This window comes from Hesperophylax consimilis, chromosome 7 (genome assembly GCF_061612785.1).
Source record: "Hesperophylax consimilis isolate HC1 chromosome 7, BYU_Hcon_1.0, whole genome shotgun sequence".
In the NCBI taxonomy this organism is placed as follows: domain Eukaryota; kingdom Metazoa; phylum Arthropoda; class Insecta; order Trichoptera; family Limnephilidae; genus Hesperophylax; species Hesperophylax consimilis.
The window spans coordinates 34094645-34117678 of NC_142842.1; the positions used below are offsets into that span (position 1 = coordinate 34094645).

The 23034-nt window shown below is 37.2% G+C and overlaps 2 protein-coding genes across 2 annotated transcripts; one reads left to right on the forward strand and one right to left on the reverse strand.

Annotated features, from left to right (window-relative positions):
* Positions 1 to 3921: 3921 nt before the first annotated feature.
* Fitm (acyl-coenzyme A diphosphatase Fitm) lies at positions 3922 to 6233 on the forward strand. Its single transcript, XM_089633883.1, has one exon. It carries the CDS (start codon positions 3952 to 3954, stop codon positions 5062 to 5064), a length of 1113 nt encoding a protein of 370 aa, XP_089490009.1. The 5' UTR covers positions 3922 to 3951; the 3' UTR covers positions 5065 to 6233.
* A 5272-nt stretch (positions 6234 to 11505) lies between these two features.
* On the reverse strand, positions 11506 to 22240 carry Gdap1 (ganglioside induced differentiation associated protein 1). Its single transcript, XM_089633884.1, has 5 exons — positions 22046 to 22240; positions 21114 to 21306; positions 14396 to 14575; positions 12610 to 12810; positions 11506 to 11987 (listed from the first exon to the last, which is right to left on the reverse strand). The coding sequence occupies exons 1-5, from the start codon at positions 22133 to 22135 to the stop codon at positions 11677 to 11679; spliced, it is 975 nt and encodes a 324-aa protein (XP_089490010.1). The 5' UTR covers positions 22136 to 22240; the 3' UTR covers positions 11506 to 11676.
* Positions 22241 to 23034: the final 794 nt, after the last annotated feature.

Sequence of the window (23034 nt, forward strand, 5' to 3'; positions counted from 1 at the left end):
CGCTTAGTTCTTCTTAACTATGCGACTGATTTCAATAAGGTTTTCAGCATCATTTAGAGAATTTATTCCGGAAGGTTTAGATAAATAACACATGCATTGACACATATTGATAAAAAGCAGAGAAAAGTCGATATAAAGATTATTTTTGGCCGCTTACATTGCTAACGCTGGCGAGACCTTATGAGAATATCAAAATAATGTACTACGGAATTGTATACCTTAAAAGGGCCTACAGAAAAGTTTGTTAAATATATATATATATAAACAAATGTTATACATATCGCAGTTGCCGTCTGGTCCCCAAAATCTCCTCTTGTGCGTCTTCTGTTTCCTGGAAGAAAGGGCTGCCGTCGGACCAACACAGCTCAAAATGCCCTTCGTCTTACCTAGAAAAAGACAAAATTTGAGACCAATGATTACACTATTCTAGTATTGTACATATATTTAATAAATTTCATGGATAAAATTAATCAAAAATATTTTAAGAAAAAGGGGACATTAATGGTGATGGATTAATTCACTGTTGAACTTTCTTGTATGGGAAAAAATCGCGTTTTATGCAGTTTCTGCAGAATTTGTAGGGAGCGAAAACAAAACTTCTTGAGCGAGTTTCACTGCAATATAAATAAATTAGGTGTATACCTTCAGAATATTCCTTCAAATGAGGATTCCACACTGTTGAAGTGTACTGTAGGTGACTTACATCTTATAAATATTAGTTTAAGAGTAACAAATTTAAGTGTTAATTATTATTGCCTATACTAGAAAAATACTAGAAGTTATTCAAATTCTCTTGCAAGGGTTTCATATAATTTCCACAGCTTTGTCGTCAGCAAACATTATAGAAAATACTGGTTAAATCTGAATAAGGTACTTACATGATGCAATTCTGGACAGGCTTAAACGACCTTGCTTGATGTAATCGTGGCTTTGTTTAGCAGTTTTAGTATCCTAATACGTGGTATAGTATCGCATCGGAATACGGATAGGTCTGAAAAGGAAAATTAGTTAAATTATTAGCCAATGAAGTACATTCAGGAATCAGGAACATTGTATCAAAGAACGAGAGGTTAGTACCTGTAATTAACAACGGGTTCGGGTCCTTCTTTCAATTGGTGGAGATAGACCGGATAACACACTTTAACACAACACAGCATTAATTTATCACCTTGAATAATTCTAGCACGCAACATTATTTTTAGATGGTTGAAAGAAAATTCAAAATATTTACGCTAAAAACTTCAACTGACTTCATGCTTCAACTTTCGAAATGGCGTCTTGGAAATTACCGTTAATTTTTATCGCAGCCATATCGCAGCATAACCCATGCTTAGCTTCTCTTTCTGTTACACAAGTCGCTATGGTAGAGAGCGAGAGATCAAACTATAATTTTTGCTCTGAGCCAATGAGATCTGAGCTTTCAGCCACAACAGCTTTGTCTATAAGAATTTGGGTTGGGAATAACTCCTTCCATCAGGGTTACAAGGTCAGACGGGAGTTATACGCACGCTTGGAGAGAGCCGTAAATTCCCGCATGAGCGATTAGAGAAAGGCAGCCAATATCGTAACATCTTGATATGTCCCTAGGTATATACATGACTTCAATTCACAGAAAGACCAAAGCGAACACGTGCTCCCGCATCTGTCTCTGTAATTTTACACGCAGATGGAGGCGGCAGTTCGAATTATTAGAATTTTTTGTATTTCTTTGGCATTCACTATGTAACAATTTCTAGACATTTTTTGTTTTTAATGAGTTTTTATTATTCACAATGTACATTTATAAAAAAAATTTATACGTAACAAATGTACATTGTGAATAATAAAAACTCATTAAAAACAAAAAACGAATTATTAGACCTTAAGTATTTAGTGAATAGTTTCGCCGGTCCCACAATAAAAAATTAGAAAGCCAACTTAGAAATACACATTAAGCTAGCGACCCGGCAATAAAAACCTTCGCCCAAGGCTAGACTATATTGCCATGGTTTGAAGATCTTTTGTACAAATTTTAACATCTTTTAAAATAATAATAACTCTAGCGGTGAGAATGTCGATGCCAGTGCCACGGACTCAAACAACGTACCGAAGTGGGGTAAAACGGAACCACTTTAGTTCCAGCACCCCACGACAGGCTCGCTACGGTCGCCGGATTGCGCAGCAGTTAACAGTTCTCGCCTCGACAGTTGATTTTTTGGCACTGGAGAGTGATCATCTCGCCCCCCCCCCTTGGGGCGGTCGCCGAGGAAGCTGCCCTCTCGGCAGTTCTCATCTCGCCTCAACAGTTAACAGTTCCCAGTCAGCACTCGACAGTCATCATCTTGGGAGTCATCATCCTGCCCTCCCCCTTTGAGCGGCGCCGAGGCTCTGCCGACCAGGAAACTGCCCTAGCAGAAGTTACCGTCTCGCCTCCGCCGAGAAACTTCCTGCTCTCCCCCCTTGGAGCGGCGCTGAGGCGCTTCCGACCAGGGAGCTGCCCTAGCAGGAGTTACCGTCTCGCCTCCGCCGAGAAACTTTCTGCTCTCCCCCTTGGAGCGGCGCCGAGGATCTTCCTACCAGGACGCTCTCGCCTCTCAAGAGTCGCTGCCTGCCGACTCCGCCCTTTGGAGCCTTGGCCCAGGCTGAACTAATTCCGCCCTTCGGATCCAACCCAAGTTGCCGCTTGTGTGATGTCGGTGATAAGTGCGAACGTGGAGATCCGCGGTTCAAGATAAGAACTATAATTTACGACTAGATTAAGACTAACCCTTCTTTATACATTTTTAGTGTGTTTTGTAACTAAGTAACTTCTTTTTTGTCTCGTTCCTCCTTTTCTTTAGCTTGAATAGTATTAATTATTAACTTCCCTTAAGTAGAGTTATAACAATCTACCGAAATAGCGGGCTATTCAAAATAACACCTCTTATTGGAAAACCCTATTAGGTAAACGAGCTCTTTAAATACAACATTTGATTTTAAGTTAAACGTCTAATGGAGACAACTATTTAAGTTAGGGGTTTAAGTAAACATGCACAAAATCATGGACCTAAGAATCCCTGAATTGCCCTGAAAAGAGTATTTGTGCGATTTTGAATGATTGGTATTAAAGCCAAATCTAGGGTGAGGGAAAATTTATTGGCAGCCATCTTTTATGACTAATTTTTTAACTGCTTATTATGCAAAGTGGTGCATAATGAATTACTATCAGTTGTGTTGTTAATGAAGTTATAACTACTTATGATTTTTGGGGTATTTGTTGAGATAAGAATGGATTCGTCATTAAAAAAGTTTTGGAATTTTCCACACATCTTCCCCCTCTACCCGTGGTTTCAAATTATTGTCGAATTGCTCCGTACAGGGCTTTTTAAGTCCATGCATAAAATAGCTTTATAGGATTTAGTTTGGGTTATTTTAATAATCTATGCGTATTTCCTAACCTTCAAACGGTTCCATGATAACTCAACACAGTGACAATTCAACACACTTTTAAAAAGTTATATAAAGTCATTAGAAGCGATGAAAATTTTTTTTGAACCTTAACTAACCTAACCTACTTAACCCAGTTAATAAAGTTTTTGTTTCATCACTTTCCATGACTTTATATAACTTTTTAAAGATGTGATGAATTATCATTTTGATGATTTATCTGGTCACCCCTTCAAACATAACTTTGATTGAGAAATGGGACTATAATGCATCTTTTATCGTCTCCCACCATATTAATAGTTTAATAAATATGTAAATAAAATAATATAATTATTCTCGTAGTAATTAAGTTGAAATCAAGTATATATTTTTGTCATTCGACCAGTTTATCAAATATTACATTATAGGTAAGTACTTGATAGTCACAACCGAATATGAGGCTTTGTTAAATTTCCAGCCTCTCGTTGAAATGAAAGTTTCAAAGTCCACAGATATTTTCTATGGTGCGATGAGTGTCACAAAAATAAAACTTTATAAAACCTAACCATGGCGGTCGGATCGCGAGGGTCGTCAGCCCGAAACTTTCGAGGAAATACTGATTTCCGAAGTGATGCAGGTAAAGGAAGTAAGCCGACGACTCCTCCCGCTTCCGTGGCGGAAGTAATTTTAACCATGATTATTCACATATGCAAAAAATCAATTTTCTTTGACATCAGGATCAAGTTGGCTGTATATCTGGGCGCTCTCTTTCTCGTTTCTCTGATAGCAGACTACACCCAGGTTCCGAAATCTTACTTTTCGAGAAGTGATAACATATTTAACCAATATTTTGTGAAAATCGGATGGTTTTGGACTCTCGTATTGACAGTGCCATTTAGTTTCATGACATCATATACCCATTGCTGCGGTAAGAGAGATAGAGTAATCAAGGGACATTTAACGAGGATGGCCATCGCCACAATCTTCTGGTACTCTTGGACTACCTTCTTCAACTACGTGGAGTATTCTTACGGACGTTGTAACAATAAGACATTCCACACGAAGCCCACTTGCCTGAAAGGAGGACATTTCTGGAGTGGTTTTGACATTTCGGGCCACTGCTTCATTCTTATCTACTCCAGTTTGATCCTGATTGAAGAAGCGAAGGCTATTATCGGCTGGGACGGAATTCGAGAATTCATCAGGGACGAAGATTACTCAAGAAGTATTAACGACAAGACTTTGCGATCAAATCCTTTGCGCACTCTGCCATCTGCTGAATTTTCCATCTTGAAGGAGAGTTACACAAAGTTTTCGCCTTACGTGAGGGGTATGTTTATAGCCATGACCGCCCTTCAGCTGCTGTGGGACGTCATGCTATTCTGTACCCTGATCTACTACCACATCATGGTGGAGAAGTTCATCAGTGGATTGATTGCCATTCTGACCTGGTATTGCACTTACGTAGTCTGGTATAAGATTCCATCTCTGTTCCCGATACTTCCCGGAGAAGGTGTGTTTAAATACAACAAGGAGAAGGCAGCGCCTCCGCCTCCGGTGGCCAGAAAGAGAAGTCTCATTACCAACGGAAAACATTTCATGGGAAACCCCATCTATGGATCTCGACAAGAAGCTGGTGACAGTTCCTCTGAAAATCAAATTCCTCCCTCTCCGAGATAGAGGGGGGATTCGTCTCATCATTCGAAGTTTATTGTGAATTTAAATCTCACCATCACAATTTTTTTTCATTCATATCGGTAAAAGGGATATTTTTCTAAGAGGTAGGGTAATAATTATAAATTTACATACCATTTTACAATGAATTGACAGCTTATAGGGAGGGGCTTTTACTTTCAAAATTTTGCTTTTTCATTTGGTATATTTCTTCAAGTTATATTAGAAAATGAATTACACAAGTTGCCTTTCCTAGCGTGAGCGTCCCGTTCCTTCCCAGTGATAAATTTAATGACATTTTTTTAAATCGATGCATCACTTGTGGCAATGAATGAAGATACTTTTGCCATTATCATTTATTCATTGGTACACTTATTTATTTATTCAAAAAATCATTAATTTATTTTTAAAATTATATTAAATGAACAGATTATGGGAATACAAAACTATTTTTGTAATAAAGCCTACTGTTTATCAATTTGTATCGGATATAAATCTGTTTTTTTATTTTGTACTTTGTTCTCAAATCATTATTATTTGTTATTGTTTTATTTATGTGTTTCTTTTTGACATAATTGTTATTTTATTTGTAATTTTATTATTTATTGTTATTCAAATTCATGACAATATTATTTATATTCATGTAACCCATTTGATGTTATTGATAAGAATGTAATATGCACAAATTCATTTTATTTCTCATTACAATTATAATATGTTAATAATTAGATACGTATTATTTAATACATCGATTTCATTAAAATTAAGTTGTGTTCTTTATCAAATGTTTTTACTGGGCTGCTAAAACCTCCGATGTAGAGAAAATCCAAAATTTTATTCAAGATTGAAATTTTTTATCTTTTAAATTAATAGTGATACTCTTAGGCCATTCATACACAAAGATACTTACAAGTAACTCGAGTTTTGTGCGCATAATATATGCACCGCTCGCGAGTATTCATCATACTATTTTACTGGTTTTCGTCGACTACAGGTTTGACGTCAGTTGCATTTTCATATATTACTTGTTTGACAGAAATGACGTCCAAACGTGATTTGAATGTTAAATTTGTTCTGCAGGTAGGAAATATCCATGTTTATATATCTATAATTTACGTTAGAAAGGATTTAGCGGAGAAGGCGTTCGATTGAGGTTGGAAAGAAAAGTCAATTTGACATCGGCTGCGATTGGCTGCGATGATTGCCCTACAATGAACATGTATTTATTTGTATGGCTGAACCCAAAATCTTCTTTCTGGTCATTTTTTATGCTTGTTGATATAAAGAAGAACAATATTATTGTCTTCGTCGCTAGAGTCAGTTGACATTGTATTAATTGAAAGAATGATCAAATGCAATAATGACATAAATCAAACATTAAAAAATATCTATATTATGTCATATTTGATCAAAACTAACAATTTCCTTTTATTAGTTGTATGACATATCTGAATTATCAAAAGTTGACGCGAGACAGCAGTAAATGATTGCTTCACAGTATTATTAAAATAACTAAAAATATTCAAAACTCGTTTCCGAAAAATTTGCTTATTTTGATTTGTGTCATTATTGCAGCAAACGAACAATGAATCATTTAAAGACCCTTCCGATTGTTAACTTGATTTGGAAATGTTTGTGACTTATGTCACTTTTGCGCTAATCACCTCATTTACAAGTCTATTTGAAGGTTTTTACCAGTCCAGTGACTAGATAAATTATTAGTGTAATTTACGTATATAACAATATCTTTGACAGAATGCAAACTGAATCGTTACTTGCCCTAAAACCAAACCGAATTTGGCCATGGCGCTTGCATTCTAACAAAGACAGTTTTTACAGACCTGTTTATGCAAAAATTTGAAACATTATACAAACAATGATGATTGGCAAAAATTTTTTTTTTTAAATTGAAAAATTCGGGTATTTTGTGAGGAAGAGGGGGGGGGATGGTGGAGTAGTACCTGGCTGTTCAGATCTGATAACCAAACACAACTAAAGCCATTTCAAGCAACGATTTCGATGCTGAATGGTTATTGTTCACCAGGGCATTATACTGATAGAAGCAATAAAAACCCTGGAATGTTGAGCTCTAACATGAAATTTGCACAGGTTCATCCGTCTGGCAACGCAACTATTTTCAACTTGCAACATCATTTTCGTAGCTCATATTCATAACTAATTATATTATTATAATATTCATGTTTATATAAAAATATTTTTGGTAGTAATCTGCTTTACCGACCAACGATGGAGAATTAAACAAACACGGCTTTGTCGTCAAGGGGTGAAGCTCTTAAACAGCAATTCGGGTGCTGCGGGTTCAAATCCCAGCAAGCAAAAGTAAATTTTATTTCATTGATTTGTGTTATTTCGCAATTTATTCATTTAAAATAATATGTAGAAGACACGTTCCAGAGTGGAAGATACTCTTGGTGTCGCCCTGGTGTAAGACCACCATTCATAATTGAAATGTTGCTTGAAATAGCTTTAGCTGTGTTTGGTGACCAGATTCGAATAGCCAGGTGCTTCCCAACCTTCCTGCTGCCTTGAGACTCACACGTACCCCAATTGGGGATGCTATAGTCCTACTGACTCCATAAGGTTGGGATGTATTAATTTTTTTTTGAATTGTCATTATTTGTATCTTCAATAAATTATTGACGTTTGATAATATTTCTTGTATTCTGCAATAAAATTCTTGAGTTTTGCTCACATTTTGAGTGCTGTGAACCCTTGTGAAACCACTGCTTTTTTAATGTACCTACCAACATTATTTATTGTACACTGTTTTACCTAAAGATTTATTGTTATACCTGTGTTGTTTTAATGTTTACAAATTATAATCTATGTATAGTTTTTGTATCCAATTTAATAAAAAATCTTGTACGAGTATCAAATCTTTATTTTCACTTTAAACCTGTTTTAAAACTTTCAAATGATCTTTTTTTTAATACTTTCAATCATCTCCAAGAACAAGATCTTATCTGACACACATCGTTCTGGGACAATATGCTATAAAATTACTTTCTCCTGAGGTCATTATGTTATATTTTGAGTTGGCACCGCGTTTGTGTCCCTGAGCCAAACGGTGCCTGGTGCGAGTAAAATTCTGGCCCCCTTGTCAAAACCAGTAGACACCTATTAGGTCATCACCGTAATCAATAATATTCAGATTCAGATGAAGTGTATTATTGTGTAGCGCCGTTTTTATGAAAAATTATCTCAAGGGTGACATGTTGGAACTGTTAGGTATTATCAGTGCCTTGGGTATTTGGCGCCCGGAGCGGACTTTTTTTTAATTTTTTTTTTTTTATATTAACTCCACACAGGAGGCCCTGAACAAAATAATTTCCCTCAGGGCCTATGTCATCTTTGGGGATGCTGTGTGCAGGGTCTTTTTGTGGAGAGGAAGGAGTGAACATGGGTCTTGAAGAGTCCCATGTTGTAGGAGGGAGGAAACACAGAGGCCGGCAGTTCGTTCCACAGCAATCGTAGAAGCGACCCGTTCTCATGTGACAAATGTCAACCGTGTACGAATGTTGGGCGCGCGTTTGGCGTGTATCCCGACTACGCACCGGTGCCGAAGGGATCAATGACGCTAGTTCCTCAGAGCATCTTCCATTGTAATACCGATAGAACAAGGACAGCATACCTACCTGACGCCTGTGCTCTAAAGATTGCAGTCCGTTTGTTAAGATTGGGGAATCTATCAAACGGACCGCCCGTTTCTGCACAGAGTCAAGGGTTTAGTTTTTTTTCAGGTATTTAGGGGCTCCAGACCAGAGATGGCTGCCAAATTCGACAGTAGGGCGCACTTGCGATTTGTACAGGGTGAGCAGTTGTGTACTATTAAAGTATCTGCGGGCCCTGTACAGTACGCCCAGCTTCTGAGAGGCCAGCTTTACTCTGGCTTCGATGGAGCCCCCATACCTGAGCTGGTCACTTATAGTTACACCAAGCATATCAATGGAAGGCCTGTTAGGAAGATTGCTTCCGTTGAAGGAGACTAGGTTATCATTTAGATCCCTTTTAGACGTAATCAGACAGGATTGGGTCTTTGAAACATTAAATTCGACGAGATTATTTTTACCCCAGGAGGAAATACTCTCGAGATAACCGTCCATTCTCTGCTTCAAAGCCCTCCGAGCTGTTGGAGTTTGTGTGCCCTTTGGGGGCTTGTCAAACAAAAAGCTATCATGAACTGTACTGTCATCCGCGTAACAATGAATCGGTGCACATGTCAAAAGGTCATTGATGTGCAACAAAAACAAAGTCGGAGACAGAACCGATCCCTGTGGGACGCCAGCATTTATAGAGTGTGAGGATGAGGTGAAACCGTCAGCAACCGCCTGAATCGACCTATCCCTTAAAAAGTCAGCAATCCACGTACAGAGGGATGCGGGAAGTCCGTAAGAATGCAATTTGTTGACAAGTCCTCGGTGCCAGACCCGGTCAAAGGCCTTGGATATGTCTAGTGCGACCGTTTGGGTCTCACCGTGACGTTCCAGGCACCGCCCCCAAACATGCGACACATACGCGAGAAGATCACCGCACGAGCGGTTCCGCCGGAATCCGTATTGACGGTCATTGACTGATCCAATTGCGCTCGCATAGGGCTGGCCCTGCAAGCAGACGTCGTGAGTTCAATTCCTCGGCTTGCTAAGTCCTCCATCAAGACATAACCAACATTTCCCGCTTGCTGTGGTGGTAGTAGAAGATGTTCATATATTGTCAGGTTATTCGTAATCCTGGAATTTTTATTTTTATGTGACACCTCACAAAAGTGTCCCTGACTGTGCAGTGTACAGACAGGGGAACTATGTCACCACCCGGCTGGGCGGCGTTGTGAGGCGGAATAAGGTAGGGGCTGTAGGAAGGGATTTGTTAATGCGGGCCTTGAAGAGGCTCGGATTATAGGAGGGAGGAAAAACAGATGCCGGTAGCTCGTTCCACATACGAGCCGACTTACACAAAAACGAGTCGTAAAAACGGCCCGTTCTCATGAACCCAACGTCAACCGTGAACGGGTGTTCAGTTCGTGTCCGTCGAGTTTCGCGCACGTGCATCGGTGCATCAGGAATCAATGCTGATAGCTCCTTGGAGCAGGCTCCATTGAAATACCCGTAGAACAGACACAGCATGCCTACATTGCGTCTATGCATTAGAGAAGGCAATCAGTCTGTTAACAACGGATTGTCAATCAGACGGATCGCTCTCCTTTGCACAGATTCTAGCAGGTTTATTAAGTATTTTGGGGCACCAGCCCAAAGGTGGCTCCCAAATTCAATAGTTGGGCGGACTTGAGACTTGTACAGGGTCAGCAGCTGGTCACTGTTGAAGAATCTCCTAGCCCTGTACAAGACGCCCAACTTTTTGGAGTCCTGATTTACTCGGGCTTCTATGGATCCCCGATACTTGAGCCGGTCTGATATAGTAACTCCAAGCATTTCAATGGAGTCTTTATTGTCTGTCTTTCTTTAAAAAAATATATTAAAATTATACTGATATCTACAGTACTCTCTTACAGATCCTCTACCTATAAAAACGGACAAGTGTCCAATTAGTGAGAACGGCGGCTTTTTGGTTTAACGAAATGTCATGTTTGCGATAACACTCTATTTTGTAATCTTATTCAAACAAAAAACGTAGCAGAATGAAACAAACAAAAACCCGTGCGACAGTTTCTAGAATACACTGAAATGTTCTAAAACAAACGTAATTAACCCTGGTGACTGGTAAGATGGTCAGCGAATGCAAGTTAGACGGTGGTAATAGTAAGATAAATCTACCTGTCGCATTGTCACAAAAAGCTTGGTGCTCAATGATGTGGCGGATTTCTGAATTCGACATGAAATATAGAGTGATTTTGTGCTTTTAACTAGTAACAATTGTTGACAGAGCGGCAGAATACTGAGAGAGTACTGTATATATATATATATATATATATATATATATTTATATGCTCTCTTGAACAGATAATCAACTTCATTAGCTTGACTGTGACCTAGAAGTCAAAAGATGTTTCATTCAAATCGGTTTTTATAGATCACTTCTAGGGATCAATGTGATGAACTTTGAAACACCCCAAGCTTAGTTGTAAAAAATGTTACAAGAATTATAAATATGACATTATTCATAACCATTCGAGCAATAGCTACCCAAATTTGGGTAGGCGATTTTTTTATAAAACTCATATATAGGATAATTGACATACGAGATAATTATAAATATTATATGGGATAGTCCATGAAATCTAACTGGATTAATTGGCTTTAAACCGCAGTAAGCAGTTCATATGTTTCTTTATTAATATTTGGATGTATGATATTAATTGAATCGAATGGCCGAATCGAACACCCGGAAATCGGTTAAGGATGAAACAAGTCTGTAATTTCGACTGGGTTTTACCAACACCACCCCAGTTTTACTCATCTAAGAAAATAACACTTTATAAAATGTATAAAAATACTTTTATTCTAGTATTATTATAAGTACAAACATTAAAATAATGATCTCTACACAGGTACATTCTACATTAAAATACTTGACTTTACATAAGTAGCTATTGCAAAAATAACTTCTGAACAATATTCCGCCGGCTGTTATCACTTGGAGTATCTAGAAAAACACCCGTTTCAGTATGAAGAAGGCTCCAGCGATGAAACCAACTGTCCCAACTATCCCCACTCCAATGCCTAGGGGAGTCTGGGAGTTAAATAATACTTTTAAGTGGAACATCAGATCCGGGATGGATTCCTTAAAGGACGGCTTTTGTTGGACCCTGGTGTAGTAATCCTCGATGTTGGGACGCTTTCCTTTGGTCCAGAAGTAACTGTCAAGCCCGAGAGAATCCAATCTGACAAGTAATATAGTTAAGCTAATATCGGCCACTGTAAATTCAGCGGAGCACAGCCATTGTTTTTCAGTCTCTGAAATTGAAAAATAATATGATTAAACATTAAAAGTTCACCTCCCCAAAAGCAAAACAACACTGAATTTGTGATTGCAATATGAAAAAATCAACAGTTATATATTTTTTAAATACAACACTATTACTACCACTACTATGGTATATTCTCAAAAAGCCCTCGTTTGAGTCTACGCCTTCTATGGATGTCTAGTAACACGAAGCACGCTTTTAAGCGTCTTAAATTGTCCGCAATTTCGCACATCATAAACTCTCTGGACTCACAATAGAAAATTCCATTTGTGTAGAACTAGGTTGGTTTTAAAATGGCTGGAGTGTTTCAAAATACACATTATTTATCCAGTCAATCAGCTACGTTTTCATTTTTTGACATTCGAATGAATAGTCCTTGCGAAACGCCAATTTTCAGCCACTTTTTCTTTTTGATCAAATTGTGACCAGCTGTCATATTGTTATGCTTGTCAGCTGATCACAATTTGAACTTTATCTCTTTGAAAGCATTTTTAATTTTGCTTTTCAAGTTAAAACTAGTTTTATATTGGCTTTGTCAATAATAATAACTAGTTAAAAATAAAGAAAACCAATTGTTATTGTAAAGTTATTTTAATTTAATGTTTGTCTACCTTTTTTATGGGTTTCCAGTTCTTTTTCAATAGTTTCCAAAACATCTTCGACAGTTTTTAATATCTTCAGGTATTCATCTTTATTGGTCAGCAAGTGATGCTTCTTGTCCTGAAACTCTGCCTTCTTCAGTAGGGTTTCTTTAACCTCAGGATTGAGGTCTGCATTCATTCTCAGATTTTTGGAAGAGTTTATTTCAGCAGCTAAAATATTAATTACAAATTAAATGTAAAAGAAAAAACTGAATATCTCCTCCAGGTGGCACAAGGCATCAGGCACCTCTGGAAAACCGTTTTGTGCACCAATTTTTTCCCGCCGACAAACCGTTCATGCGCTGCTGGCTTTGGAATTTCACCCTAGCTGGAACTTTTTCGCTTGCACTTGAAACACTTCCGAGTCCATTTTTGATTCCATTATTGATTTCCCTCAAATAGGGTCTGGTGTTCCACAGGTTAAATGAGCTATACAAGTGCAAACAAATATCAAGCAACAAGAAATGCCTATATATATTATTATAGTAGTCAAAATAAATTGATTTCATACAACTATTTGCAAGACAGAGCTAATGTAGCAAAAACGCAAATGTTGGTGTTTTTTACTTTGAATATGTGGCATCGAGCGAAATTTCAATTTTCTTAACAAAGCTAAATAAAATAAACTTCACAGATCCTCTCCTGTAAAGATTTGCAGATAGACTTGTAAACTCTCCTTCTGTTGAAAATTGCAAGAATCATTAACATATGAGTCGTGTAATTTCTATACCCGCTATATCAACTTTCATTGATTTGGAGAAAACCGCAAAAAAACTGTCACATCTCTAGCGTACATAAGTAAATGCATTAAAAATTTTTATATAATGAATTGGAGTAATAAAATTTCGAAAAGCATTTATTTTTCTATATATGTCTAGCAATAATTAAGTAATTTCGATAAATAAAATGGATATAGCGGATTTTGATACTCACTTTGTGATTTTGAAAGTCAACTGAGCCGACATGGCGGGTTTAGAAACTCACGCGTAGATCATTTTGACACATGAGCGTGGCGTCAGAGCGGCGGCCATATTGTATTTTGGCAAAATAACTGCTTGTGATTCGTTGAATCCGATATAGCGGGTTTTGATAGTTACTTTCTGTATGATATAGCGGATTTGGTTTCTCACTCGCAGTTTTAACATGGTTTTTGGTCGCGATAAGGAGGGTTTTGAAACTCAATTTTTGGCTCCTCTTGTTGCTCGCAAAAATGTGAACAAGATGTCATACTCAGATCATTTTGTCAAAAAATCGGATATAGCGGGTATAGAAATTATAGGATTCATATGATATATACATATAGGTATATGTGTTTCTTTGTTTGTGCCCTATAGACTCAAAAACTACTGGACCGATTTCGCTGAAAATATCAAAGTTTGTTGTTATTAGTGCCAGGAGTGTTTAGAGAGTGGATTGAATGGCAGAAGAAGTCAGGGACGCCCGAGGAAGACACAGCACAATCAAATTAATCAATTACTTATGTGTGGTAACGTGTGGCGTATGTGATTAATGAAGAAAGGGGTTAAGGGGAACGTATGAACATGGAAGTGAATGGCAGTAGAAGTCGAGGACGCCTGAAGAAGACATGGCACGTTCAAGTGAAACAAATACTTATTAAATTACAACAATATTATTTCCTCATTAAAAATGCACCCAGTTTTCAGATACACTAGAATTCATAACATCAAAACTTTACTCGAGGTTACTACTTTATTTGAGGTTAAATATTTTCCAGTCATATGCAAATCATGCTTACTCTTGAGCATTTCTCGGACGGGCTTCAAGAAGGGCATCTTGGGGCTGCCACAAAGCTCCGGGTGGAAGAAAGAGCCCATGGTAATAACGCCCGCGGGAAGCGCATCAATCAGCGATCTGTATTTCTCTATTTTTTTTCTCACTTCTGATCCTTTGGCACCTGGCATCAGGCTCGGGGTGCCTGCAAATAAAACAGTCCAAATGAAAACAGGGTGATGACAGTCAACCTCCGATAAAGAGAGGGCACCTGAAGATAATAAAGGCAAGACGGCATGGACTGATTTTAACATTCATGACAATAATACAACACCATTACAAGGATAATTTTTTTTTCGATAATATTTTGTAAGGCTGAAGGTAGAGGGAAGGGAAAGAGGAAGGTGGGGAAGTACTTGGCTATTCAGATCTTGTCACCAAACACGGCTAAAGCCATTTCAATTCTGAATGGTGGTCTTACACCAGGGCGATAATGAGAGTATCTTCCACTCTGGAATGTGCTGCAAATATACTGTATATTATTTTAAATGAATAAATTATGAAATAACACAAATTAATGTAACAATAATCGCAGTGACAGCAGTTCGTGTTTACACTTTGCTCTTGCAAAAAAACTAAAAAAAACCTCCGAATTCGTGTGCAAACAGTATTTATATGGAAAATTTAAGTGCCAAAAAAGTTTATTTGATAAAACAGTAATAAAATAATACTATTCTAGCGGATTCTAAACATTTTTATCGAAAGTTTTAAAACAACCTAAGATTGTGTGTTTGTTCTCATTGAAATGTCCATCCCACCGATGCCTGATGAATGCTGCCATCGGCGTAAAAAAAGAATGCTGGATAAGATGACGTCCCCATCACAAAAAAAGGCCTCGGGAATGATTTCTCCAGTGGTTGAAGATGAGGAATCTGACGGAGCATCGGACTATTCCGACGTGTCTGAAAATGATAGTGAAATCCCAGTGTCCTCAGTACAGATACTGAACGACACTGAAGCAAGTCTAAGAGCACTCCAAGATGTCCTTGCTGAAAAGCAGTCAAGAGTCTCAAAGGATCAACAACTGCGGATAAGCGCATATGTATCCGCTGTATTCAGATCAGTTTCACAGCTGTTATTGGAACGAGAGGGTTTCAAAGCTGATCTGGCAACAGTCAATGCCAAATTAATAGTGGCAAAGGGAGAGATCGCGATTGAAAAAGCAGAAAACCAACACAGGTTAGAAAAAATATTGCAGTTGGAGTCAGATCTAGGACCAGTGATGCGTAGAGTAGCCGATGCCACGGAAGCAAGCCTATCGTTTGCCGATATTGTGAAAAATGGCCCACAGAAGATGATACCATCAATCAACCGCTCAGGACTTAACGTTGGGACCCCCAAACCTGCTGTATGCATCTTCCCAAAGCTGGATTCTACAAAAGATAGCGACGATACGAAACAGCTACTAAAAGATACATTACGACCATCAGAACTTGGAATCCGTGTGACGGGTATTAGGAGAATCAGAAACAAAGGCGTTGTAATCCATACTGCAACACAAGAAGATCAGGATAAAATACTGAAAACCCCATGTCTAGCAAACTCGGACACTCTAAGCGCTCGATTACCAACAAAACGGCTTCCAAGGGTGATTTTCTTCAACGTTCCTCGTGACCTAACGGACGAGTGCTTCCTAAAAAATGCCTTAGCAGGAGCCCAGGACAAAGCAGGCCTAGATTTAGCAGTAAAAAGTTGCAAGCTAAGTCACCTTGCTGGCGCTCGAACTGGATCAACTTGCCACCGAGTCTTCGAGGTTCCTGCCCACATTCCTCACGTGCTGGTGGAGCAGGGGAAAGTCTTTGTGGACTGGAATGTGTGCCGTGTTCGTGACTTCATTGGACTTACAGTGTGCTCCAAGTGCCAAATGATCGGACATTCCTTCAAGTTTTGCAAGGACCAGCAAAGATGTGGACACTGCGCAGGCGAAGGTCACGCCCGGATAAACTGCCCAAAAGCCGCCGCCGAGCCTGTCTGCGCCACCTGTACAAAATTTGGGAAGCCCGCTGCACATCCGACTGGAGACAAGGACTCCTGCCCGGCCTACAAGGCTGCCCTTGCCAAGGACTTTGCAACTATTGATTATGGCGTCTAATTACATTGAAGAAGATGACGAGGTAGATTACGAAAATACTCACAATTTCTGTGATTGGCTAAAGTTTCATAGCAACTACAATATGGAAAATATTAATATTGTTCAGTTGAATGTTAGATCGATTTATAAATACTGGGATACTTTGAATGTCTACTTAAATACTTGTTGGAAGCATATTCATGTGTTAATGTTATGTGAAACGGCTATAACACCGAATCTTGTCTGTCTGTATAATATTCCTGGATTTAATTGTTACAACTATTGCCGAACTAAAAAATCTGGAGGAGGTATATTGCTATATGTTCGAAATGAATTCACATTTCAACAGAAAACAATAGAAACAAATCATTTTGAATGTGTGCTTGGCTCTATGACACTTCCAAACAAGAGTATTTTAAACATCATAGCAATATACCGCCCCCCCAACTCTAGCCAACCACAATTTCTTAATGAAATATCTGCCATTCTGCATACTATAAGCCCCAAAGAAAATGTTTTACTTATAGGAGATATTAATCTAGACTTGTTAAATTGTCAAAACCCTATTATTATGGCATATGAAAATATAATGTCGGATAATTATTTAATCAAATGTATTTGTGACGTAACTAGAGAAGCAGTTTTAGCAGGAAAAGTTACTCGTACTTGTTTAGACCACATATTTGTCCGATTTAACAGTGGATGTAAACAAAGCGATTCTCTTTCCTCATGTGTATGTAATAATATTACTATAGCGGATCACTTTTTAACTGCAGTTAATATTAAATATAGTGCAAGGAAAGAAGCCCCAGAACACGGGGAAAGAATTTCGTTTTTATCGCAAAACAAAATCGACAAAAACATTCATAATTTTAAGTGGCACTCCTTGCTTGAGGAACAAGATTGCAATATACTATATAGTAAAATTAAAAACAACTTTAAGAATTTGTATGAACAGAGTAAAATCGTTATGAATTATAAACCCAAAAAAAGACCTCTGTCAATAAAACCTTGGATAACTTCTAATATCTTAGAAAACATTAAAAAAAAAGATTCATTGTACAGAAGGTGGAAGAATTTTCCTAGCAATCAATTCTTTGAATTGGAATATAAAACTTTCAGAAATAAGGTGACAAAAGAAATTATTAAATGTAAGTCTACCTTTTTTAACAATAAATTCAAAAATTATTTTGGAAATACAAAAAAAACTTGGGATGAAATAAATAAATTATTAGGACGCAAGTCCAAAAGTAGTTGTGACGAAATAATCTCGAAATATATGTTAAATACGAATAATGGTTAGTACACACGCAAAGCTCACATCAAAAGTTAATGTACAGCGCATCATCTTTTCTACCGACACACGACGCTATCAAATATTTGTACCTATGGTAGGAGAGGGGGTCAGTTGAATTCGAGAGCGGCCGAGGAACATAATTTCATCTGTCAAAGTGACAACTTTACTAAGGGAACACGGAACTTAGTTGGTAGCTCCGTAATTAAAATGACCCCCTCTCCTTTTTGCGGCGGAGAGGGGGACGCATAACTTTTCAAATATCGCGTCGGGAGCGGTTACGTAAAATAAATTCGGTTAGCGAAGTTCAGAACCACACTTATAGCGCGTTATCTTTTTACGTGTGTCGGGTCTGTATGGGATTGTATGGCGAGCGCTATTGTGCTTTATATTATCTGTTGATGTGAGCTTTGCGTGTGTACTAACCATAATGAAGAAACCGTAGCAGATAAGTTTGTTGAATATTTTACAAATAGTGTTAGCTCTATGATACATAAATGTGATTATTTAGCATCGACCGTCAGGCCAAATGAAGTGCAACATAGTATGTACCTACCCAGAGCTACCTGCCAAGAAATCAATATTATTGTTAGCAAATTAAACAATTCAAAGTCACCAGGGATTGACAACATTCGAATGTTTGACATTAAGACACATATTAATATTTTAGGGCCTGTTATAACACACTTTATCAATTTAATTTTATCGCAAGCAGTAATACCAGATGAACTAAAAAGTAGCATCATTAGGCCAATTTACAAAGGGGGCAAACATACAGATATTCAAAATTATAGGCCAATAAGCATATTGCCAGCCCTAGAAAAAATACTTGAAAAATACATTTCCATAAAACTTAATAAATATCTAGAATCTTTCTCTTTGTTGGATCCCAACCAATATGGATTTCAAAAGAAAAAAAGTACGGAAATGCTGCTTCAGGAATTTTCAAATCACATAAATTATGAATTAAATCTAAAAAAACAAGTTTTGGTTTTATTCATAGATAACTCTAAGGCATTTGATACCATTGATACAAATAAACTATTAGAAACACTGGAGGCAATAGGAATTAGAGGAAAGCTGCTAGTTTTATTAAAAAAATTACTAACTGATCGACAAATAAGAGTAAAAATTCTTAAAAAATTTAGCAAAAGAAAATATATCTCAACAGGTGTTGCACAGGGGTCAATTCTAGGGCCAACCCTTTATATTATTTATGTCTCAATTATGAGAAAATTGTTTTCATTTGTTAAACATTTTGTATATGCAGACGATACGGCGCTCGTAATATCGCACGAAGATCTGGTTACTGCAATGAACCTTATGCAACATGATTTTATTGCCCTACTGAAATGGTCGCATGATGCAGGCCTCTTTATAAACGCCAAAAAAACTAAAATTATGCACATCAGATCTCCACACGCCAGATGTAATGTAATTCCTTCATTATATACACACACATTTGACTGCATACATAAAAATGTTGCACAGCCCTGTTCATGTGAAACCATTGATTTTGTCAAAAGTTATGTATATTTGGGTGTTACTATTGACTGCTACATGAAATGGGATGTACAAATTGCTAATGTTTGTAAACGTCTACGAGCTATTGTGGGTAGGATTTATAAAATAAAATATTTCGTGCCTATAAGTACTTTAAAGTTAATCTACTTATCTCTGGCTGAATCCACTATACGTTATGGAATTACTTCTTGGGGACATTCTTGTAAAACTAATGTAAGCTATATACAAACATTACAAAACTCCATTATAAAATTGTTAATCCATAAATATGACAATCAACACAGAAGTAACATTAAATTAATATACAAGTCTCTGAATATTTTACCTGTCAGAGGATTATTGTTTTATAATATTGTAAGTCAACATGTTATATTGTCTGATTCATTGTATAGGGAAAGAGTTTGCCATAAACATAACACAAGATTCACTCAAAATGAAGGACTGGTAGTTCCGAAATGTACTAATAAATATGGTGAAAGAACTTTAAACTATATAGTACCCAAAATGTTTAACTTATTACCAATGACAATTAAAAATAATAACATGTATACTGCTAATGTTAAATATAATCTAAGGAAATGGTTATTGGATAATAATGATCTATACTGATGCCCCTGAAATGGAATTCATATTCTTAGAAAATGGAAAAACAATTATTTTGTAATACCTGACTACCTACCTCTATTTATGAAACTATTGATGTACTTGTTGATAATACTAATTTGTTCATACATTTATTTTTACTTGCTTATTATATAAGGCTTTTATGCTGCTATTTAAACTTTTCTGCAATGTAACCAATTTATGTAATTATGTACCGTTCAAATTGTATCTTATGAATGTATAAATGTTGTCTCTATGTCCCTGCTGACAAACTACATAAGTAGTTTAGCGGGTTTAAATGTGAATAAATAAAAAAAAAAAAAAAAAAAAATCAAATAAAATTAGAACCCGTGAACTCCGGATTGTTAGTCGAGAGCCTTACTCCGTGACCATGGAGGCCGTCATTAGATATTTACACCAAAATAGTATAATATTTTCTCCAAAATAGAGACTCAGGAATCCAAGCTTTCTAGTCAATTTCCTCGTGCAAAAAAAAAGATCGATGCGCTCAACTGAGCGCATATAACAAATTTGGGTACAATTAATTAATATAAGCTCCGTGTACTGCTTAATAGCCTTGATGCATAAAATTAACAAGACGCTTGGATGAATCTTTGAAACAATGTCAATTACTGATGGTCTTTGGTATTTTTTAGTTTTATTTTGTGAAATTTCTATGTAAATGAAGGTAAACAAACTTTTAAAATGGAAGCAACCTAGAGTCAGACCAGGAAAGTGGGTGCCCCAGTGGAAGCAACCCAGAGTCAGACCGAGAAAGTGAGTGCCCCAGTGGAATTAACCCAGTCAGACTGAGAAAATGGGTGCCCCAATGGAAGCAACCCAGAGTCAGACCGAGAAAGTTGGTACCCCAATGGAAGCAACCCAGAGTCAGACCGAGAAAGTGGGTGCCCCAATGGAAGCAACCCAGAGTCAGACCGAGAAAGTGGGTGCCCCAGTAGAGGCAACCCAGAGTCAAACCGAGAAAATGGGTGACCTAATGGAAGCAACCCAGTCAGACCGAGAAAATGGGTGCCCCAATGGAAGCAACCCACAGTCAGAACGAGAAAGTGGGTGCCCCAATGGAAGGACTGAGGACTGGAGGTAGATGGCCGGTGGAGAGCATTTGTGGGGGAGACCAAATCCCCACTGGGATGTAGTGCCGTAAAGATGACTATTGGTTTGAATGGTTACCATTTGTAAAGTTGTCCTCTAGGTAGTCTATGATCCTAGCAGAGTCAGGAATCACTTTTCCTGAATCTTGGAGTACCGGGACCTCCCCTCTCGGGTTCACTTTGAGGAATGTCGGAGAATATTGCTCCCCCTTGGTAATGTTTATGATAACGGAATCAAAGGGCAACTTCTTTTCATGCAGAGTCATCACAACCTGTGAAAAATCATTACTTTACTATAAGGATGATAATAAAAAAATAAATATATTTACATCTGAGACATATATACAAGAAAACACGGTACCTACAAAATACAAATTAATATTTTTTATGGGGACTCCCAAAAGTGCCTCAATTTTTTTTAATCATTGAGGGATTTTTTTTTTAATTTCTAAACTAGGTACCCACCTATTATGTCTATAAGTATGTACATCAAAAAGTTATAAATAACCGTGCTTCTTTATTTTGTCAATTAACATGTCTCATAAACACTATTTTACGAGGTAATCCATTACAACATGTCGAAGTTACATAACAAAAGTGAATATTTTCACCGAGATACAAAAGGCAATACATAATTACGGTAACTATAATTTACAATTGTTTCAAATATTTACACTTTCAATGGTTTGAAACAATAAATTGAAACAATAAAATTGAAACAATAAAACTATTAATTGAGAGGCACAATTTTAAACATATTATTCGGGTAATTTTAGAACTTTTCAGCCGTGTTGAATGTAATTTATTTGAGATTTTTGGTTATTTTAAGCGTTATGTCACTAAAACCAACTGTCACTGCCTTTGTTTATACTTTTTCACGCCCAGTACCTACTCTGTATTCGTTTTCGAAAACTTAAAAAAACCTTGACCTTCGATAAAAAATATTATCACACATAATCTGTAATATTATTTGAACGCGAAAAACAACTTTGTAAAATGAAGATTGTGCACCTTTTGAGAGTAAAAACTGTATGGGTGATAATATAGGATCAATCCAGCTGGGGCCACCATCTTTCTCGCTGTGGGGCCAAAAGCCGACATCACCTGAATATTTTGTAAACTGAAACAATACGAAAGAAAAGTGGACCGAACTCAGAATTGCGGACAGAGGTGGTCAAGTCAAAAGTCAAAGCGGATAGCGGACGGACATAGGTACCTACTTTCAGCAATCAACATCATTCTAAAGCCGCCAATGGCACCATCTAGCGGGAAATATTATAAAAGTTTTCCAAGATTATCATCACTTTTAAAATTTGTTTTTATTGAAATTAATCATTTTATTTAATAACATCATGCGCCCCAAAATTGATTAGTGCTATTATTGATTACTTTTATTTTATACACATCAAAAATATAGATATGAAGATCAAAACTTGATCCAATTTTGGCACGACTTGTGTCATATATCACTCAATTTCCATTGTTATGCATTCCAAATGACAACTGATGTTGGTCCATCCGTGCAGAAATATATTTATATCACAGGCATATGAATATGTCTATGATTTATATGTATTTTAATATGCAAGTTAAAATTATAATCAAAAAAATACAGTGTGTGGCAAGCCTACACACGACGGAAGTGAAACTTTTAGTATTCTTCTCTCTCTCTTTTCATTTCATTCTCTCTTTTTTTCTGTCTATTGACATATTTATAAGTAGCATGTGATAAAAAAAAAAAGTTATAAAAATATGGGATTCGAACCCGGGTCCTGCATAACGAGTGTCGAACGCTCTGCCTCTAGACCGCGGTTATTACGTATTCGACCAAAATATCATATAGTCAAAATATCTAAAAGTCGCAGCACGAGAGCATTTTATCACTTTAAAAAAAATTATTATTAAAAAAGTCTCAAAAAGAAAAAAAAATAGTTTAAGCGGGGATCGAACCTCGGTTCTTCACGACGACAATCGGGCGCTTTGCCTCTATACCGCGAAGC

What these genes read in the sequence shown, in the direction of transcription:
- Gdap1 (XM_089633884.1), bottom strand. Translation starts at nt 22,135, where the DNA reads ATGTCGGCTTTTGGCCCCACAGCGAGAAAGATGGTGGCCCCAGCTGGA. An exon ending in CGTCCGAGAAATGCTCAAGA is followed by an intron (nt 12,811 to 14,395) that starts GTAAGCATGATT and finishes TTAATATTTTAG; the next exon opens with CTGCTGAAATAAACTCTTCC. An exon ending in ACTGGAAACCCATAAAAAAG is followed by an intron (nt 11,988 to 12,609) that starts GTAGACAAACAT and finishes TTTCAATTTCAG; the next exon opens with AGACTGAAAAACAATGGCTG.
- Fitm (XM_089633883.1), top strand. Translation starts at nt 3,952, where the DNA reads ATGGCGGTCGGATCGCGAGGGTCGTCAGCCCGAAACTTTCGAGGAAAT.